The sequence below is a fragment of the Danio aesculapii genome, chromosome 6 (genome assembly GCF_903798145.1).
Source record: "Danio aesculapii chromosome 6, fDanAes4.1, whole genome shotgun sequence".
In the NCBI taxonomy this organism is placed as follows: Eukaryota; Metazoa; Chordata; class Actinopteri; order Cypriniformes; family Danionidae; genus Danio; species Danio aesculapii.
In genome coordinates this window covers 9625276-9648143 of record NC_079440.1, presented here as the reverse complement: position 1 = coordinate 9648143, position 22868 = coordinate 9625276, and the positions used below count along the sequence as shown (strand labels likewise).

Genomic DNA, 22868 nt, shown 5'->3' with positions numbered 1-22868 from the left:
GTTCCAATATGTACTGCAATATTGTTTACAGCTGTGCACAGATCTACCCAAAGGAAGTTTATGTTTGTTGTAAATAAGGGTGTATTTATTCTTTTGCACAATGCTGTGAATAAATTAGATTTGCAAAGAGCAAATGCAGTAAAAATGTGAAACATATTCAGTGTCTTGTACTCAGATACCACACTAAATGCAGTGATGTCTAACTTTACAATAGTTTTCAAATGGCTGTGCAAATAGTATACAGTTCTGTCTTGAGCAATTTCAGGAAGTGTCACAAAAATTTTGCATTGGAAAAGATGTACAGAGTAAACAGTCATAATGAAAACATGACAAGCCATTTGACTATCTTGTTCAAAAACAATGGTGTCAGGACTTTTCATTTTGATGACACTGACACTTTCATTAACATCAACACTTGCTTTTGAGGAATGAGCTCTCCATTTTGAGCAAGTGACACGCTTTTGCAGGTTATCAACTAGGTTTTGCAGTTTGTACTAATTGTTTTGAGAAATGCATTACCTGTTGTGCAAATGTAAATAGTGTTGTGAGAAATGCACCAAAGCCACTGAGAAAAACTAAATAACATCCTATTTTTACAGACTTGTTCAATTTCAAACATCTTCAATGATTTGGCACCTCCTTGAGGTCATTAAACTTAGACGCGAGTAAAATATGTCTGTAAAAATCTTAAATTTAATATAAATATATAGTTAAATGGTAAGTTCACCTAAAAATAAAAAAAATCTGCATCATTTAATCACCCTTGACTTGTTCCAAGCCAATTTGAATGTTGTTTTTGTTCTGTTGAAGACACACACACACAAGATACACAGAGATATTTTGAAGAGTGTTGGAAACCTGTAACCACTGACATCCATAGTAGGAAAACATGAAAGTCAGTGGTTAAAGGTTTCCAACATTCTTCAAAGTATCTTCTTTTGTGTTCAACTGTACAAAAAAACAAACAAACAGGTTTGGAACAAGTGAAGGGTATGTAATTGCTGATATAATTTTTATTTTTAAGCTATATTATCCCTTTAACATATTACCAAGCCTGAATTCTATAGCATTTTAACTGCTGCTCTTCTGCATTGTTTTTCTACATTTATTCCCTAAAGCTGTTTCTGCACAATACACGCTGCTTCTTGCACCACGTGTCTCTTCTGCTGGTGTCTGTCAGTGGCAGCGGTCTCCTGAAGAGCAGGACTCGACACCACCAGAAGCTTCTGCTGCCGAAAACTCTCATCAGAAACCGAGACGTCATCCAGGTACTGCTTCAGAAAGAGCCTCAGACGCTCATTTTCCTGGAGCAGAAGCAGCTTCTCTCGCTTCACACACAAACAGTCCAGCTCAACCTTGTTGTAGCGCTGCCAGAACTTTGCAAGAGGCGAATAATCATGCATTAGCTGTGGATAAGAGCAGAAAGTTCAACTATGAGACAAAATAATTGATACACAACAAATTGGAAGACCTCCCGTTTTATTTAGACAACATGATGTACTGTATTTCTGAGTGAAACAGGGAGGCATTGTCACTCCTTGTTAGAATAGATGAATGACTGCAAGTTTACAGTGGGATTTGGGACAGCTGAGTGTGATTTAATGCTCATTACCTGTGTGAGTTTCTCATCTGAAGACTCCATGGCTTTGGCTTTCTCCTGTCTTAACTCTTCTTCACTCAGTGATGACTTGTAGAAGGGCAAAACCTTCTCGTGCTCGGTCTCCAGTTTACAGCACATCTCACACTGACGCAGCAGCCTTTCCCCCTATTTAAGAATATTGCTAAAATGACTGTCATTCAAAATAATAATAATAATAATAATAATTCTCTACTCTCCCAGTACATTTTCATAACGCAGCCCTGGTTTAAAAATAATTTTTGAATTAATGATGAATGAAGCAGTTGCAGCCTGGTTAAATAAATCTAGAAATATGACAGATTTTGTAGCTTTATTAATAATTATTTAAAAAGTAGTATATTTCAGCATTATGACGGGGTGTTTATGAATGTTTTATATTATTCATTCATTCATTTTCTTTTCGGCTTAATCCCTTTATTAATCCGGGGTCGCCACAGCGGAATGAACCGCCAACTTATCCAGCACGTTTTTACGCAGCGGATGCCCTTCCAGCCGCAACCAATCTCTGGGAAACATCCATACACACTCATTCACACTCATACACTACGGACAATTTAGGCTACCCAATTCACCTGTACAGCACGTCTTTGGACTGTGGGGGAAACCGGAGCACCCGGAGGAAAACCCACGCGAACTTCTTGCTGTGAGGCGACAGCACTACCTACTGCGTCGCCCATATATTATATTATATTATATTATATTAAATTATATTATATTATATTATATTATATTATATTATATTATATTATATTATATTATATTATATTATATTATATTATATTATATTATGCAGCACGGTGTGGCACGTTCGCCTCACAGCAAGAAGGTCGCTGGTTCGAGCCTCAGCTGGGTCAGTTGCCATTTCTGTGTGGTTTGCATGTTCTCCCCATGTTGGCACGGGTTTCCTCCGGTTTCCCCCAAAAGTCCAAAGACGTGTGGAATAGGTGAATTGGGTAGGCTAAATTGTCCATAGTGTATGTGTGTGAGTGAGTGTGTATGGGTGTGTGTGTGTATTTAAAAAGTAGTACATTTCAGCATTATGACTGAGTGTTTATGAATGTTTTGTATTGTATTGTTTGTATTTTGTATTGTATTATTTGTATTGTTTCCCAGTGATGGGTTGCAGCTGGAAGGGCATCCGCTGCGCAAAACATATGCTGGATAAACTGGCGGGTTATTCCGCTGTGGCGACCCCAGATTATTAAAGGGACTAAGCCGAAAAGAAAATGAATGAATTAATGATTATATTGTTATATTATATTATATTATATTATATTATATTATATTATATTATTTTATATTATATTATATTACATTATATTATATTATATTATATTATATTATATTATATTATATTATATTATACAGATCATAATTCAATATAAAAGAATTCTTTATACATGCACTCAAAGGTTTGGATGTTTTTAAAGTAGTAGTAGCCTCCTGCTCATCAAGGTAGCAATTATTTGTTTAAAAAGTGAAATATTATTTAAATGTAATATTTCAGAACTGTTTTCTATGTGAATATGTTTTAAAAATATATAATTTATATTTCTGTTATGCAAAGTAAAATTTTCAGTATTATTACTTTAGTCTTCACCGTCACCCGATACTTTAGATATTGTTCAAATATGATCATTTGCTGCTCTAGTCTGTTCATTTATCATTCATTTATAATATTATTATAATAATTAATAGTTTGTATCCTTCATGAATACAACCTTTTTTTAGGAAACAAGTATGTTTTAGTGTTTAAGGTAATGTATGATGGTACTGTACATACAAAAATATGAAGCACTACACCTGAGACAGCAACTTAAAAATAATCAGAAATGTTTTTGATCAAAATCATTTCATTATAATGTCATATTCTTTTAAAGTTTTACACTTATTATTTTATCATTATTCATTAGTATATATAGACATTATTACATAAATCACATTCTGTTTATATTCCCTTTTAGTAAATAACATGGATATACGGCCTAGTCGTGTCTATTATGAAAATATTAATGAATATTACTGAGTTCTCTTCATATAGTTTGCTTTATATTCGTTCGTTCGTTTGTCCGTTCGTTCATTCGATCGATCGTTCATTCATTTGTTAGTTCATTCATTCGTTTGTTCATTCATTCGTTTGTTCATTCGTTCGTTCATTCATTCATTTTTTCATTCATATATTCATTCATTTGTTCATTTATTCATTCATTCGTTTGTTCGTTCGTTCGTTCATTAATTCATTCATTCATTCGTTCATTTGTTCACTCGATTGTTCATTCATTTGTTTATTCATTCATTTGTTCGTTCATTCATTCATTCATTTAATGCACTATTTTTTCCAAATGTAAAGATTTAACATCTGATCCTTTTATTTGACTTTCATTTCCAAATGAACGGCTTCCACTTTACAGGCCAGTTCAATGCTAATCAGCTCCATATGAATACTGCTGTAGATCATATGTGTGTGTGTGATAGGCATACCTTTGCTACGATCTCCTGCAGTTTTTTGGTAGCGTCGTTGCTTTGAACGGTCAGTTTAGTGATGTGTTTTTTACGGATGGCCTGCGCCGCATTGAGCTGGACTCTGAAGTGTTGAACCTCCTGTGCGAGTTCATCACGTTCAGAACGAAGCTGCTCTGCCGTTTTATCAATCTGACCAGAGCTCAGCTGACCACGGAAAGCAGAGATGGAATCCTGTAAATAAAAAGATAATAATTTCACAATATACCGTTTAAGTCAGAATTATTAGCCCTCCTGAATTATTAGCCCCTGAAAAAAGCTGGTTTTGTCTGACCTGCAGCTTCTGAATGTGTTTTCTAAGCGAGTCGATTTCTTTGGCACTTTGCACATCCTTGGTCATCAGATCATCGGTCGTGATGATTTTGTCTCTGGTGGACTCGTTGTAGTGGTTTAAAACCTGCTGCTGGTCCTGCCACAGTTTCTCCACAACCCCGTCCATCTGTTCTTTCACCGCTTGCTTATCATCATAATTCTGCAGAAACAAAACCAACACCATGTCACCACAATAAACCAACATTATGTGGCTTATTAATGTAGCCTATACATTTTTTATAACTAACTTATTTTAAAGGGGACATATTATGCCTTTTTACAACTTCTAAAATAAGTTTCTGACACCCCTAGAGTGTGCATGTAAAGTTTCAGCTCAAAATACCACACAAATAATGTTTTACAACTCTTTGAAACTGCCTCTTTTAGGCTTTGATCAAACATTGTGCCGTTTTGGTGACTGTCGCTTTAAATTCAACTGAGATTTTGAGACTCCCAGCGCTCTTTTTAAAAGAAGGTGGAGCTATAAATGCCTATGTGTCACTATAGCAGCATATTCATAACTCTTATGGTGGACGGCTGCTTCTCACTCAGGGCTGCTAATGCTAATGAGGGAGATATTGTCACTAATGAGTGGGGTCTTTCCCTTTCGAAGTGTACCCGTACCCGTTTTTTAATTTGATTGCGAGTGCTCTGATAATCACGTCTCGCCTCTCCATCAAGATCACTGTAGTGCTTTTCCATGGAAAACATCACATTGTCCAAATCCACACATTCCTGCTGGTGCTGCGAAAGAATCTGCTCCCTGAAACATAACAGAATCAAAGTATTTCATGCTAAATTCACTCATTTCTTACAGAATAACAGTAGTTTATTTGTTGTGATTTAAACAAAGATTCTGCCATCATTTACTCTTATTTATACTCTTATATACTCTTAATTAGATTCTTTATTTTGTTGAACAGGGCTGCTTGGTGGCGCAGTGGGTAGCACGTTTGCCTCACAGCAAGAAGGTCGCTGGTTCGAGCCTCAGCTGGGTCAGTTGGCGTTTCTGTGTATGTATGAGTGTGTGTGAATGAGTGTGTATGGATGTTTTCCAGTGATGGGTTGCAGCTGGAAAGGCTTTGCTGCGTAAAACATATGCTGGGTAAGTTGGTGGTTCATGCCACTGTGGCGACCCCAGATTAATAAAGGGACTAAGCCGAAAAGAAAACGAATGAATGAATATTTTGTTGAACACAAAGGAAAATATTCTGAAGAATGCTGGAAAAAAGCCATTGATTCAATAACATTTTTTGTTCCTACTATGGATGTCAATGGCTTTGTTTTTCCCCAACATTCTTCAGTAATTTATGGTTTTGTGTTCAACAAAAGAAAGAAAATCATAACATTTTAACACCGCTTGAGTCATGGTAATGGTAAATGGTAAGGAAAACAACAACAAATTGTTAACTTTTTGGGGGGAGTTAACTTTTTTTCACTTGGCTTAAATATGTAAAAACTTGCAAATAAGATAACTTAATTTTTGCTGAGGCAACATGAAGAAATTGTGTGGAACCCAGCTTTTTCTATTCATTCATTCATTCATTTTCCTTTGGCTTAGTGTCTTATTTATCAGGGGTCGCCACAGCGGAATGAACCGCCAACTAGTCCAGCTTATGTTTTGCGCAATGGATGCCCTTCCAGCCGCAACCCAGTACTGGGAAACACCCATACACTCTTGCATTCACACACGCACTCATACACTACAGCCAATTTTTGTTTACCCAATTCACCTATAGCGCATGTCTTTGAACTGTGGGGGAAACCGGAGCTTTTTTTTTTTTTTACAAATAGCTATAAATTATTATATTCTTATTTAAAGACAAATTATCAGTGGCATAAAAGGTATAGTTACCCAAAAATGAAAATCTACCCACTATTTACTTGCCATCAAGTGATTCCAACATTTGAGTTTTTTTTCTTGTTAACAAAAAAGATTATATTTTGAAAAAGCTGAAAACATGTAAAAATTGACATCCACAGAAGGAAAAACAAATAAAATGAATGTCAATATTTACAGGTTCCATTATTTTTGTGTCTAACACAAAAAAAGTTTTGAATCAAGTGAAGGGTGAGATAATAATTATTACATTTAAATTTTTGGGTGAACCATCCCTTTAAAATCTTTAAAATATTTTAAGTAGGTGATCGGGAGGTCGCTGGTTCATGTCCCAGCTAGGCCTGTGTGGAGTTTGCGTGCTCTGGTTTCCCCTACACTCCAAAGACATGTGCTATAAGTGAATTGGATAAACAAAATTAATCTGTAGTGTCTGAAAGTGTGTGTGAATGCGAGAGTGTATGTGTATTTCCCAGTACTGGGTTACGGCTGGAAGGGCATCCACTGCGTAAAACATATGCCGGAATAGCGGGCGGTTCATTCCAATGTGGCAAGCCATGATAAATAAGGGACTAAGCCGAATAATTGAATGCATTTGTAAGTATTTTGGGAACATGAGACAGTTCATGTGTGTATACCTCTCAGTATTATACTCTGAGCTAAGTTCCTCTAGACTGCTCTTGAAGTTGAACTCTAGTTGTGCCAGTCGACTCTTATGAATCTCTAACAGACAGTCCACGTTGTGCAGATGTGAACTGCGCATCAGCTCCGACTGCAGCTCCCTCTCAGACAAATCAACCTGCAAACTCTGGAAAACACACACGTTTACCCGTTTGCAGCTTTTAGACATATTTTTATTATATATTTCTAAAAATCCTATATTATATTATATTATATTATATTATATTATATTATATTTCAGACTTGTATAGTTTATATTATATGCATTAGAGGTTTGCAAATAAGGTGGTCACCCTAATGATGTTGTCTTTGTAGTCCAGGACTCTTTCGAAGGTCTGCGAGAGGATTGACATGTCATTGCGCAGCTCTGCTATCTTTGTCTGCGTCAAAACAGCTCGCCATTGCTGACGCAGCTTGTGGAGATTCAGTACAGTGTTCTTTTCTTCTTTCTGCAGTTTATCCTATAAAACATTTTCAGAGGGAAAATTATTGCCTGATAAGGCTTAAAAAGGGTGTATTAATTAGTGCTAAAATAGATATTTAAAAAACTAAAAGTTCTGAGGTTTATGAAAGAGATCAAAATATAAACACACACGTAAACATATGGGACATAATGGGGTTTTCAAGCATCAAAACTATAAAAGTGTAGTAAAGCTTTACATTTTTTTTCTCTGTACATTACAATGTTTGTCTCGGAGCAAAAATATTGTAAATCTTTATCATGTTTTACAGAAGACGTCTACTAAAATGTCATTCAGGGTAACAATACTTTAAATATAGGCCAATTTAGCACAAGGGTAATTTAAGACATAATAAAAGACTTCATTTAAAATAAATTCATCATTAAAAAATCATACTGTGGTGCAGTGGGTAGCACAATCGCCTCACAGAAAGAAGGTCGCTGGTTTGAGCCCCAGCTGGGTCAGTTAGCATTTCTGTCTGGAGTTTGCATGTTCTCCCCATGTTTGCGTGGGTTTCCTCCGAGTGCTGCAGTTTCCCCCACAGTCCAAAGATTTTTTATTATAAATGATGGTGGAACATTAATTCACCCATATTTATCTTCCCAAATGTTATATGAAAGATTACTTGCATGCTTTCTCTGTACACTGTTAATGTTTTTTGTAAATGACACGGTATTTAACTGTAATATGAACTGTATTTTACTATAGGACAGTTATGCAGCATGTTACTGTATTTTAAAGTTACGTTGTGAAAACGGCTGTATATTTTATACAATATGAAAAGATATACAATAATGAATACATATACAGATAAATGGTGCTGTAAATGTAAATTTAAAGTATTTTGCTGTAATTGGGCAGCATGGTGGCGCAGTGGGTAGCGCTGTGGCCTCACGGCAAGAAGGTCGCTGGTTCGAGCCTCAGCTGGGTCAGTTGGCATTTCAGTGTGGAGTTTGCATGTTCTCCCTGTGTTGGTGTGGGTTTCCTCCAGGTGCTCCGGTGGTTTCCCCCACAGTCCAAAGACATGCGGTACAGGTGAATCAAGTAGGCTAAATTGTCCGTAGTGTATGAGTGTGTGAATGAGTGTTAATGATTGTTTCCCAGTGATAGGTTGCAGCTGGAAGGGCATCCGCTGCGTAAAACATGCTGGATAAATTGGCGGTTCATTCCGCTGTGGCAACCCCAGATTAATAAAAGGACTAAGCGGAAAAGAAAATTAATGACTGAATTAATTAAAATAAATATAAGAACAAATATAATCTATAGACAATATATTATGCAAAGAAATCATTTACTTTTTTTTTTTTTCAAAACCTCTCATTTTCCCTTAATAATTAACTAATATATTCATTTAAAGTTACACTCTAAAAATGACTCAAAATTGGGTCAAATATGGACAAACCCAACTGTTGTGTTAAAAAGTGCAATTTAAATTTCATTGATAGATTTTGTCTATATTTGACTTAATGTTGGGTTACAAAAACCAATATTTTATAAACCAAGGTGTAGGATTATTGATTTAAACACTAGCATGTACATATTATTTAAATCCGCTTGAAAATGATGTGTAATGTACAAAGCACTGTAAAGCCTTTCGCTTGACAATTTCTAAATCTATATTTACTTTTCCTTATCTGTTGGATGTGGATTGTCAGCTACTCAAACACACTGATTAACACACACCTTGAGGAAATGTGTGAGCATGTCTTCTTTTCTCTTGGCTATTTCCTCCTCTGCTTGAGCTTTTTGCTGCATGTACAGAAGTCTCTCCTCCTCTGTCAACCCGGCCAGTTTTCCACCGCCTTTCTTCCCTGCTTTTTTAGGCATGTTTGCAGAATTTCAGAGAAGATTTCTGAATTCCTGAGAAGAGAAAATACATTGTATTATAAAAAGGGCAGGTTCTGTTGTGGGGTGTGCACTACCTACCATAGAAGAGAATGCGCATGATCGAATGCTGGACAAATTTGTCAGTATAATGAACCATGATAGTCATGGTTTTTTGATACAGTCCAAGCGTGTGCAAGCTCTTTTAGTACAAGATTAATTCAGCCCCGGTGTTACAGAGAGAGATACAGGAAGTCTTTTTTACCAACAGTGATCAGATTGTATAACCAAAGTCATACTAGATGAATTGTGCTGAACTGAATTAGATATTAGATATGGACAAGTGTTGACTTATTGTTTTTGGAACTAAGGTCTGCAGTATGAATGTAATTTTATCATTGTTTTTATATATATATGTAACTTATTTACCTGTTTTTAGTATGGAGAGCTCTGCTGTGACATGTTAATTTCCTTTTGGGGATTAATAAAGTCAAACAAACAAAATCAGAACCCTATACTGAGCCATCAGCAGGATTATTATGATTATTTTATCATCCAGAATAGACGATTGATTCCAGAGCCAATAGAGAATACAGGGAAAAAAAGCAATTTCCGTCACAAAGCTGAGAAATAAATCAAAATTGAGACATTTATTTATATTCCTTCAGCTTAGTCCCATATTTATCAGGGGTGGCCACAGTGGAATGAACCACCAAATTGACACAAACACTCACCGGCCGCTTTATTAGGTAAACCTTACTAGTACCGGGTTGGAACCCCTTTTGCCTTCAAAATTGCCTTGATCCTTCGAGGCATAGATTCAACAAGGTACTGGAAAATTCCTCATAGATTTTGGTCCATATTGACATGATGGCATCACGCAGTTCCTGCAGATTTGATGGCTGATACGAATCTCCCTTCCCATCACCTCCCAAAGGTGCTCTATTGGATTAAGAACTGGGGACTGTAGAGGCCATTTGAGTACAGTGAGCTCATTGTCATGTTCAAGAAACCAGTCTGAGATGATTCGCGCTTTATGACATGGTGTATTATCCTGCTGGAAGTGGTCATACACTGTGGTCATAAAGGGATGGACATGGTCAGCAACAATACTCAGGTAGGCTGTGGCATTCACACGATGCTCAATTGGTACTAATGGGCCCAAAATTTAAAGTGACTTACTATTTACTTGCCATCAAGTGGTTCTAAACCTTTATGAGGTTATTTTTTCTCTTTACACTAATAAAGATATGATGAAGGCTGAAAATCGGTAACCACTGACTCCATAGTAGGAAAACCAACAAATACAACGGAAGTCAATGGTTACAGGTTTTCAGCTTTTATCATAATATCTGTATTTGTGATCTACATATCTTAATATTTGGGTGTATTCATTTTATTGAATATTTTTTTTTTTCATAAAAACTCTCGATTCTCTTGTACTTCGCCAGCTTTACCTCATTTTTGACATGTATCTCCCTTTCGTTATGTGTCTCTCAAGCTGTCTTGGGAAGCGATACCTCAAAAATGGCGCAGGTATGACGTCACACACAACAAACGCACGTGACTGACAAAGACCGATACATTGTGTTGCTGCCATGCGATTGGCTGTTTAGAAATTTGCGTTGGACAGGTGTACCTAATAAAGAGGCCGGTGAGTGTATACTGTCAAAATATCAAGATACAAACTAACAGTTTGGGGTGGGGAGGGGGTAGTCACAATTAAAATATTTATATTTGGATTACAATAAAAATCGAATTTGTCTCAAAATTCAAAGTTTACATACTGCAACTTTTTTTTTGCTCCAAACTTAAGAGAAACAAAGAAAGAAGCTGTTACCAGCTTTTAACAACTGTAACGTTAAGTTATTTACATTCCGTCTAAAATACAAACGTAAATCTGTCAATAAAGCTTACGTTATTTACTAACGTTATATAACACTATTTTGATGCAGATTTTCGCTAAACATTTCCAGCCATTAAGCTGCAGACATAGAAAAGATGCAAAACATGTCAAAGTGTAATCTTTAGGTACACTAACGAACAGGTTTATAAGTATAAAACAGTTTGAGGGTTACTATCATTATTTAGCATCTCCTTACCACTGATGTGTCCCCTGCTCTGGCGTTTTTCTGTTGACCGTTTCTTAGCAACACTGCTGACTGCACTACCACTTGTTTATGGTAGGGCGCGCGTGCCTCACAGAATATTTATTTTAAGATTCTTTGTCATTATTAAATGTTAATGACATATAAAATTATACAAATAGGGTATACATAATGACATTAATACATTTCAACAACAAAATAAACCACAAAATGCAAAACATTAGCATCGTCATTCTTAATGGTGAAACTGGTTGTGAGCAGCAGAGGGAGCTGTGGCTTTAAATTTGCGCACGTTATTAACGACAGACGACATGATTTAGCACTTGTCTGAAAAAATCTACCATAAAGCGATTGCAAGTTGTGCAGAATGCAGCTGTGAGGCTTTTAACCAACACTAGTAGGATGTCGCACATTACTCCTGTGCTTAAGGCTCTTCATTGGCTTCCTATTAGTATGAGAGTAAATTTTAAGATTCTGGTAATTACTTTAGAGCTCTGCATGGTCAGGCCCCACTATATATTCAAGATCTTTTACATGGTCACTTCTGTGCCCGTCTCTCAGGCAAAGCCCTTTAAGCTATTCCCAGAACACGTCTTAAGAAGTGACCGTCCCTTCTGTGTTGTGGCCCCATGGCTCTGGAGCTCTCCTTCTAGCACTGAGAGCTCTGGGGTTTAGAGACACATGTTTTTGGCCAGGCTTTTAATTAACAGTATTGCGAGCAGGTTTTACATGGGTGTTTCTGTCCATGGATTTTTAATGTTTTCTTTTATTGATAGCCTATGTTTTCTTGTACCTGTTTATCGGTTTTCTTTTATTGTAAAGCACTGTGACTTAATGTCTGTGAAATGTGCTATATAAACAAACCTTTACTTACTTATTTAATCCCAGCAAACATTTTTTTTTTTTTTTTTTTAAAAGATGTCTAATAGACGTCCAAACATAGTCGTCTTGGCTAAAACAAGGCTATACCTGTCAGGGAAAATCTAACAGACGTCTAAGAACAGGCCAAAACTAGACTAGTCATCAATTAAACAGAAATGAATGACTACACATACAAAAAAGTCTGTCTAATCTGTCTATTTGAGGACTAGCCTTGTTTTGGGCTATTAGCTGTCTATTAGATTTTCGCTAACAGCCCAAGTTAAGGCTTGTTTTAGCCATGACGACTATGTTTAGATGTCTATTAAACACAAAATTGTTTGCTGGGTAGTTAACACTATTTTTATTCTTGGGAAGTTTTTTTTGCATAAGTACAGATTCTTAATAATTCCTCCTAAATTTAATGTATTTCACAATGAAAAATGATGCCTTATTTCTCTGTGATTTAATAGAGCACATTGAACTTGATAAAAACCTCTTTCTTTCTTTTCTTTCTTTCTTTCTTTCTTTCTTTCTTTCTTTCTTTCTTTCTTTCTTTCTTTCTTTCTTTCTTTCTATGTGTATGTGTATTTAACTCTGGGTTAACTATTTTACTGGGTCTGTGACATCATTTAATTCCGCATTCTTTAAATTTTAAGGGTCCGTACTGGCCCAATACCCCCATAAGTTTTGCATTTACACCTCTGCATTTGGATTTGGGAAGCTTTTAAATTTGGGTAGGCAAAATCCAGGCAGAAAGCCCAAAATAGCACTTGAATTTTAAGAGTTTAATAGTTATTAATAGTATAGTTTAATCAACAAATAAACAGACAAAAAAGTTAACTATAGACTATTACATTCTAAAGAGCAAAAGCAATTGGTAAGCTTATATTTATACTCATCCAGTAGAGTATTTTTGCTTTTTCGGAGAGATGTTTTGAAAAAAAAAAAGGTTATTATTGTTTTTTTTTTTGTATTTTCAACACACTTCTAAACATAATAGTTAATAACCAATTTCTAATAACTGATTTATTTTATTCTTTCCCATGATGACAGTACATCATATTTTACTAGACTTAACTAGGCTAATTAGGTTTATTCTGCAAGTTACGATAGTTAGGCAAGTCATTGTATAATAATGGTTTGTTCTATATACAACTGAAAAAATGTTGTTATGGGGCTAATAATATTGACCTTAAAATTATTTTTTAAAAATTCAAAACTGCTATTATTCTAGCCAAAATAAAACAAATAAAGACTTTCTCTAGAAGAAAAAAACATTATAGGAAATACTGTGAAAAATTACTTGCTCTGTTAAACATCATTTGGGAAATATTTTAAAATGAAAATTCACAGGAGGGCTAATAAATTTGATATATATATATATATATATATATATATATATATATATATATATATATATATATATATATATATATATATATATATATATATATATATATATATAGTTACTACTAATATATAAAAATATAATACAAAAAAAAACAAGAATAATCAAATTGTACAATCTTATAAGCACTTATTCTTCATTATGAATGTTTTACAGCATTACACAAAGTTAATGTAATTAAACACAATCTTATATCTATAGTAAAAGCAGTTGCATCCTTAATCATTCTGTTATTAATGATTTGTTATCTTTATACTTATATAAAACAAGCTGGAGATCAATTACCCATGATCTTTGTAACCTGTTGTCATTGCTGATTATACAGACAATATACCACAAGTTTTATGTGTTTTTTCAATTGCCTTACTTGCAAACGATGTTGTAAGATTCGTTTGCATTGCTTCACTTATATAAGTCAATAATATGAGGGTGTGCTAAAAGTATTCATTAACTTAAACAGGTCACTGTTTTAAATTTGTGCTTTTCGGATTAGTATTATTTTAACAAAACAATCAGCAATGTGAAAGGCCTTTTGATTAACAAATAAGCACATACATATGATGGAGACAGAATGTAAATAATTCTGATCTATTAGATCAGAGCTCATTCACAGATGACAAATGGGAAACAATATGTGAGAAAGCTTGTTATCAATAGTCGTCATGAACTCATCCAATTTAATGTAATACAAAGAGTTTACTATACTTCAGTTAGATTGCACTCTTTTAAAAGCTCCTACCCAGAGCTTTGTCCTATGTAAAGCAGAGGGACTCTCCTACATATGCTATGGTCTTGCCCTGACTGAGGTCTTAGAGGTTATTGCCATAGTTGTAGGTACTGATGTGCCTAGAGAGCCTTACCCCCTTAGGAGATACTACACTACTTGATCAACAAAACATTAATTTATAGCTTCATTTCTTGGGTATAACAGGACAGAATGCTTAGATAAAACCTGACTTTTTAAATGTTTTCTGGTTTATTTTTTATTTATGATTTATTTGTGGCACCAAGGGTTGGAGGTTAGGGCAGTATATGTGGGGATGAATTATCTATTTAGATTATTGTTGTACTTTGTGTTTAACTTGGAAAAACCCAATAAACAATGTTCAAATAAAAAAAGATTGATTTTTAGACAAAGTAAAAAAAGCATTTTTATATGCAATTAAATAGATTATTATTATTATTTAATACATTGTAAAAAATGCTGGGTTCTACACAATTCATTCATGTTGTCCCAACACAAATCAATTAAGGTAATGTAACAAATTTAAGCGGATTGGAAACCAATAAGTTGTCCCAATAAAATTGTGTTGATTTATATATATATATATATATATATATATATATATATATATATATATATATATATATATATATATATATTTATATATATAGTTGAAGTCAGAATTATTAGCCCCCTTGTTTTTTGTAGTTTTATTTTTTCAACACATTTCTAAACATAATAGTTTTAATAACTCATTTCTAATAACTGATTTATTTTATTTTTGCCATGATGACAGTACATAATATTTTACTAGATATTTACAAGTTAGGGTAATTAAGCGAGTCATTGTATAACGATGGTTTGTTCTGTAGACCATAGAAAACAAATATCGCTTAAAGGGGCTAATAATTTTGACCTTAAAATGTTTTTAAAAAAATTTAAAAGTCCCTTTATTCTAGCCGAAATAAAACAAATAAGACTTTCTCCGAAAGAAAAAATATTATCAGACATACTGTGAAAATGTCCTTGCTCTGTTAAACATCATTTGGGAAATATTTTTAAAAAATCAAAGGGGGGCTAATAATTCTGACTTCAACTCTCTCTCTCTCTCTCTCTCTCTCTCTCTCTCTCTCTCTCTCTCTCTCTCTCTCTCTCTCTATATCTATCTATCTATCTATCTATCTATCTATCTTTTCTTTTTTAAGTGCCTGTTAAATTGAATCTTTATTGTGTCTTGAATTTAACCAACAATAGGATTAGTGGTGCAAGTTAACTAATCACGTGAACTACTGAAAAGACACTTCCCATCAGGAGCTTGTTCGCCTTTATTATGTACTTTTCAGGTCTTTTTCTTCGTCGCCTCTTGCAGTTTCCTGAAGTCTGACTTTTTGTTTCTCATCATTACTCTTGGTTAAAAGAGACCAATGATCTGTTTAAGCTTTTCATTCAGCTGAAATTAGTCTACATCACTGACTCTGGATCTGATGACTGTCATCTAAACAGATTGTTTTCCACTTCAGTAATTCTGCCACTTGCTGTCTATTGTTCTAAAGAATATCATATTGCACATTTATCTGGTCTCGTCTTCAATATAGGTTTGTCAGAAAAACAAGTAATTTTGATGACAATAGATTTTAGAATATGATTCCTTTTGTAATGTTTATAAATTTTTGATTATTGTTAGTTAAATCAACAAAACAATTATATTTGTAATGTGATACCAAAAAAGGAGAAATGTGCATATCATAACATTAGTTTAATGTGTTTGACCTTGTTGTAAATATAATTTTAGATTTAAAAACCTGTTACTTGAATAACTGTGTTATAGATAACCAGGGTAAAAATAAATTATATATATATATATATATATATATATATATATACTTTGTTTTACAATTTGTTTGTATTCAAATTGGTTATATACAGTTGAAGTCAGAATTATTAGCCCCCTTTTGAATTTTTTTTTTCCCTTTTTTAAATATTTACCAAATGATGTTTAAGAAATTTTGTTACAGTATGTCTGATAATATTTTTCTTCTGGAAATTTTTTTATTTCAGCTAGACAAAAAGCAGTTTTAATTTTTTAAAAAACATTTTAAAGGTCAAAACTATTAGCCCCTTTAAGCTATATTTTTTTCGATAGTCTACAGAACAAACCATCGTTATGAATAACTTGCCTAATTACCCTAACCTGCCTAGTTAACCTAATTAACCTAGTTAAGCCTTTAAAATGTCACTGTATAGAAGTGTCTTGACAAATATCTAGTCAAATATTATTTACTGTCATCATGGCAAAGATAAAATAAATCAGTTATTAGAAATGAGTTAATAAAGCTATTATGTTTAGAAATGTGTTAAAACTATCTTCTCTCTGTTAAACAGAAATTGGGGAAAAAATAAACAGGGGTGCTAATAATTCAGGAGGTTTAATAATTCTGTCTTCAACTGTATATCTGAACACTGAAAGACGATAATGTATGCAATTATGGAAATTGAAATGGTTTGTAATTGTAAAATTAAGTATAATTTACTTCATATGTAGAAAACAGACATTTGTGCACAGCAAATATTGCAAAAATGACATGTATGAAAATATTAAATATGATTTAAAGCTTCCCAGTGATGGATTGCAGCAGGAAGGGCATCCGCTGCGTAAAATATATGCTGGATAAGTTGGCGGTTCATTCCACTGTGGTGACCCCAGATTAATTAAGGGACTAAGCCGAAAAAGAATTAATAAATGAAACTTTTTCGTTCACAGGGCCAAAATCCAAATATCATAGAGAGCTGGGGGCTGAAAATAAATATATCAAACTTTATTACATTTAAGTTGCCATGTGTAATTTTCTAATAATTTCATATTTATAAATAAATAGAAAACATTACTTTGAATCGTATTAACTAATGCAGTATAAATTTAAGTATTGCAATAAAAACAAATCACATTTATAACAGTGCAATGCTGTATACACTAGTCAAGAATCTGCCCTTGCCTTGATTCCCTCACCAAAGTCTCTGCATTGTCCTCTATTTGTCGGGTGACAGTATGTACAATTTTAACTAAATATGATTAATCTAAACTATTTAAATCGAAACATTTAATTTCAGTTAGCTTTTAACAATAAAACAAACCAATTAAAGGTTACATAACATTTGAAACATCCCCATCATTCTCCCTTCTCAGATGAGATGGTGGGTCAAATCAAACGTTACCATGGGCCAACTTTTGCCTGTGGGCTCTAGTTTGGGCATCTCGGATTTAAAGTGTAGGCATAGCTGTTTTTAAAAAAGTTTTTGGTAACTGTTATCCGATGTAGTGGAGTGTTTTATGTTGTTAAACTAAAGTTTGCAGCATAAAGAGTACACATTTTATGTGTTTAATATCTCTACAATATAGTAGCCTATATTAACATCGTTCAATGGTAAATGCACTTAGCATGTAAACAATAGCCACCAAAATGCCCATATAATCGAATAAAATGCAAAACACATTAAAGATTAAAACGCTTTCCACAAATATTTTACACATTTATTTCTTTTTTTACAAATGCAAAACTTTAAACAAGTGCACGTGACCTTGTACCACATGAACAGCGTGGCCCTTTAAACTCCACTCATATAGTTGCAGCATATGCCAGGTAAGGTTCATGCTGAGCTTTGGTCATTCCTGGTAAAAGTACATAAGATGAAGGAACGGCAGGTCCAGAGCCCGGCCAGCCCAGACAGTTATAGGGCAGCATGTGGCCCGGACTCCCCGCAGACGGGTGAGCGTGAGGCGCACCGGCCAGAACCCCCATCCCAGGAAACGTGGGGAGTCCGCTGGGATACCCGAGCATGGAATAATGTGGGAAAGGTGCAGGAGGTAATTCCGACATTTTAGAGTTCAGGTCGAGAAAAGGATAGGGGTTTGCGGAGAGGTGGTGGCTGAAAAACACCCGAGTAGCAGCGGCGGCGACAGACGTTTTCTCAGCGCTCAGAGAGTCCGAGAGCGCGTCACCGGACAGGCGCGCGCTCTTCAGCGGGTCACCCTCACCTAGATTATACGTGACATTAAAATGATACCTGTCTTTTTTGATCAAGTTTTTGGGTTTTCGCCGCGGTCTGTATTTGTAATCCGGGTGCTCCTTCATGTGGACGGCTCGGAGTCGTTTGGCCTCGTCAATGAAAGGTCTTTTCTCGGAGTCTGACAGGAGTTTCCATTCGCCTCCGAGGCGCTTGCTGATCTCCGAGTTGTGCATCTTCGGGTTGTCCAGAGCCATCTTCCGCCTCTGAGCTCTCGACCACACCATAAAAGCGTTCATGGGACGCTTGACATGGTCCATGGGCTTTGCCATTTCTTGATACTTTGGTGCTCCTTTTTCAGTTCAGTCCAACAGTTCCTTTGACGCCCTGTTCAGTCAAACCTGGCACTGTTACCTTTGTAACATGGCACCCAAATCTGAGCCTGCGTCTAGAAATAAGTTTTACTGTAAGTGTCTTACTAAAATGCCATCAGGTAGTGGTCTCTTCAATGCAGTCCCGATAGCTGGAGTTGTCATCCATGCACGCGCTCGGTGTGTTTGAGTTTGTGAAGTGTCCTGGCTTTAAATGCTCATCACTGCTCAGATTTGTGCCGCCTGCGCTCGAGTTTTGAATCAAGTGGGCGTGTCACTTCTGCACGAGATTTATGACGTCACTGAGGGTGTGTCTTATGAAATTTAAATACAATAAATTGCAAAAATTGCACCATAACTTGGGGGAAGTTTGCACGCTTACAGTTTGAAGACAATACTAGTTTTTTTTCTGGTAATATAATTAGATTAATGTATAACCATATTGTTACATATGTCATTAAAATTTTTTATTAATTAATCAAAAGTGTATAATTATTAGGCTAGTTTCCGGGTTTAAAATGGTAAAGAAATGAAATACCACAACTGAATATTTCAATAGCTTATATTAAGCATAATATGTTTAATAATTAATCTATTTTAGCTTTTTAAAACCTATTAACACCACTAGCAAGATTCTCGTGGAACAAAGTACCGCACTTAAAATAAGTAAATACAAGATTTTGTATTTTAATGTTAAAGCTGGTTTACCAGAGATGGGTTGTGGCTGGAAGGGCATCCGCTGCGTAAAAAACGTGCTAGATAAATTGGCGGTTCATTCTGCTGTGACGACCCCTTATTAATAAAGGGACTAAGCTGAAAAGAAAATGAATGAATGTTAAGGCTGGACCTGCATTTCGTTGCCTTGTACTTGTACATGTGTGATGACAATAAATTGAATCTAATCTAATCTAATCTAATCTAATCTAATCTAATCTAATCTAATCTAAGTGACTTTTTGGTTTTGCATTTCATTTTTTTTCCCAGTTACAAGATGTTTATTTAATTTCTTCAAAGATGACTTAGAATTTGTGTTAGGATACATCTTACCATGATTTAGGATAACACATATTAATGTCGTTCTGTGCAACTATATTTAATATAACAAAACATCTTATCAGGCTTATACAGTGCTCAGCATATATAAGTACACCCCTCACAAATCTGTTTTAAATTCATATTTTAATAGGATGCTATACTATATATTTGTGCATATACATTAGATTAGTCAGTACTGAAGCCAAATCTGGAGCTCATCTAACAAAATAACTTACAATAATGGTGCGAAAACTCGTACATCCAAATTTATTTGTTATAGAAAAATATTAAATACAAATTAAAAAAAAGAGAAAAATATAAGAGAAGCAAAAAAATAAATAAAATAAATAAATAAATAAATAAATAAAAAATTTTGTTGAAATTTTGTAGGTTGTAATTTTTTTTCTCGCAATAGTTTGCTTGAATTTAATTGTATTATCTTTCAATTTCTGAATATATTTGGTGACTAAAACATTATTTTAATAAATATATCTGTTTATTAAATCTGTTTTGTTTAAATTCACCAAAATACATTGCCTATATTCACTGAGAAATGGATAAAAATATTAATTTTCAAAATCGGGTGTACTCATTTATGCTAAGCACTGTATATTGGAGAAGAATAACTTGATGACACATTAAAATAGTTACTTGTCATTTTAAAAGTATTTACTTTAGCCCTATGCTTCAAACCTATTTGTCAAAAAGTTTCTAATTATTTAAACAATATTTAAAAACATTGTATCCTCATTTATATTTATGTACTGTAATATAATTGTAAAGTATAGTTTCAACATCAAACTTCACTTGCATTGGATTACTTAATATGTGCATAAAATCTCTCTTGATGTGGACACCAAAGTGTCTCTGACCCACATAAGTATTCAGGAGTATAAAAGTTGGCACTTTTGTTTTGGCAACTAGACAGCTACCACTACATTTCACACCCATACAGGTTTATTTAACATTGTATCCACAAGCGCAGGTCGTATGTGTTTCACTGTCACTATGTGATTATAAAGCATTCTGTTCAATATTAGATGACTGCTGGAAAAAGAAAGTGCTTATTATTAAGACAAGCAAGTGGAAACTCAATCGCTCTTTTGTTTCTCTGATGTCTTTCTTTAAATGCACGTAAATCTCTTTGATCTTCCCGTAATGTACTATTTGTGTCAATACCTACATAGTTATATAAACTACTTATATGTTGCTGTAATAAAGTAAAACATATTGATTGTGCTTCTTAAAAACTATATTGTCTTAGAACAAAATCATGGCTGTTATAGTGTTAGCACATTAGAACAGCACATTATATTGCATAAATATTTCATAACAAATGGGTAATAGTGGTATTAAATTTATTAATTATATTTGGCTAACTGATTACAAGTCAAAACAACAGCAAAAATACATCAATAATTTGCATATATGAATAATTGTGCTTATTCCTAAGACTAGAAAGTCCTTAAAGGGTTTTCAAGGTAATAAATGGATGGCATTGCAATGCGAGATTATGAGATCATGCGACAACAGTAAACAAAACTTCTTTTTAAAATGTGTATTGTATATGTAGGCTTGAATATATTTCGTTCACTTAAAAGCAATAAGCATACTATATACTTTTTTTACATACTATACACTACCTGATAAAAGTTTTGTGGGCAATAACAGTTGTAAGAGCAACAAATAATAACTTGACTTTTAGAAAAGTGGCAGAAAGTCGATTTTTCAGATGAATCATCTGTTGATCTGCATCACAAATACTGCAGAAGACCTATTGGAACCAGCATGGACCCAAGGTTCTCACAGAAATCAGTCAAGTTTGGTGAAGAAAAAATAATGGTTTGGGGTTACATTCAGTATGGGGGCATGTAAGAGATCTGCAGAGTGGATGGCAACAACAACAGCCTGAGGTATCAAGACATTTGTGCTGCCCATTACATTACAAACCACAGGAGAGGGCAAATTCTTCAGCAGGATAGCGCTCCTTCTCATACTTCAGCCTCCACATCAAAGTTTCTGAAAGCAAAGAAGGTCAAGGTGCTCCAGGATTGGCCAGCCCAGTCACCAGAGATGAACATTATTGACCATTTCTGGGGTAAGATGAAGGAGGAGGCATTGAAGATGAATCCAAAGAATCTTGATGAACTCTGGGAGTCCTGCAAGAATGCTTTCTTGGCCATTCCAAATGACTTTATTAATAAGTTATTTGAGTCATTGCAGAGATGTATGGATATTTTATTTTGGTAATATAAGTGTAATCTAGAAGCCTTTGCCTTTCATATAAGCCACTTCTGATACCAAATGATCAACTAGAAGCCAAATTTATTATTTGTTGTTCCTAAAACGTGGATAGGCGACAAGACTTTTGTCAGGTAGTATAGTATCTTTTATACATATTCTAAAAACAAATGTTCCAAAAGCAAGTTTTCACAAAAAAGTTCTTGTGTGAAGAACATTTTGATAAAAAACGTTTTTCCAATTATGCAAAAATCTTTTGTGTAATTTGAAAGTTTTCATGGATGTTAAATTTCTTCATTGAGCCTTCAACGTCAATAAAGAACCGTTATTTTTAAGAGCGCAAAAACGAATGAATGAATCCAGAGTTAAACCAATCTGTTGATCAACAGGAAGTGATAAGATCCTTTTTGTGATTGTTGATATGGAGCTTCACACCCTGAGAACTAGGAGGTGTCAGTCATGAGTCAGGACCACACCAGAACAATATGCTCCGGAGTAATTAAAGGAACAAATGAGTCCTAAAACCGGCTCTGTGTTTAGCCTCCCTTTATTCTCCTGAAAACATCTCGGAACGCATCTTGGAATTGCATGAGTGCCCCCGGTTATCTCTCAAAGAGAAGCTTATTTAGCAGAAAGCAAAAGAAGGGCCTTTGGAGAGAGCGGAAGAAAAGAACAATGCGTTAAAAGAAGAAATCCTTTAATTTTGCAGCTAGAAGAAGGGCCATTGTACGTCCAAGCTTTGCTCTGCCTTCAGTACTTTATCTCCACTGTGCTTTGACAAAACCACCAAAAGCTTTTAGTGCTTTAAACATTTGTGTGTGGCGCTGAAAGGATCAGCTGTTTA

At 34.6% G+C, this 22868-nt stretch overlaps 2 protein-coding genes across 2 annotated transcripts; both read right to left on the bottom strand.

Moving 5' to 3' along the window:
* Positions 1–920: 920 nt before the first annotated feature.
* On the bottom strand, positions 921–9300 carry ccdc65 (coiled-coil domain containing 65). Its single transcript, XM_056459433.1, has 8 exons — positions 9134–9300; positions 7283–7450; positions 6947–7116; positions 5096–5234; positions 4434–4631; positions 4121–4333; positions 1613–1765; positions 921–1406 (listed from the first exon to the last, which is right to left on the bottom strand). Exons 1-8 carry the CDS (start codon positions 9275–9277, stop codon positions 1113–1115), a joined length of 1479 nt encoding a protein of 492 aa, XP_056315408.1. The 5' UTR covers positions 9278–9300; the 3' UTR covers positions 921–1112.
* Positions 9301–17892: 8592 nt separating this feature from the next.
* On the bottom strand, positions 17893–18963 carry sox21a (SRY-box transcription factor 21a). The gene has a single exon (XM_056459455.1). It carries the CDS (start codon positions 18707–18709, stop codon positions 17990–17992), a length of 720 nt encoding a protein of 239 aa, XP_056315430.1. The 5' UTR covers positions 18710–18963; the 3' UTR covers positions 17893–17989.
* Between the last annotated feature and the right edge of the window lie 3905 nt (positions 18964–22868).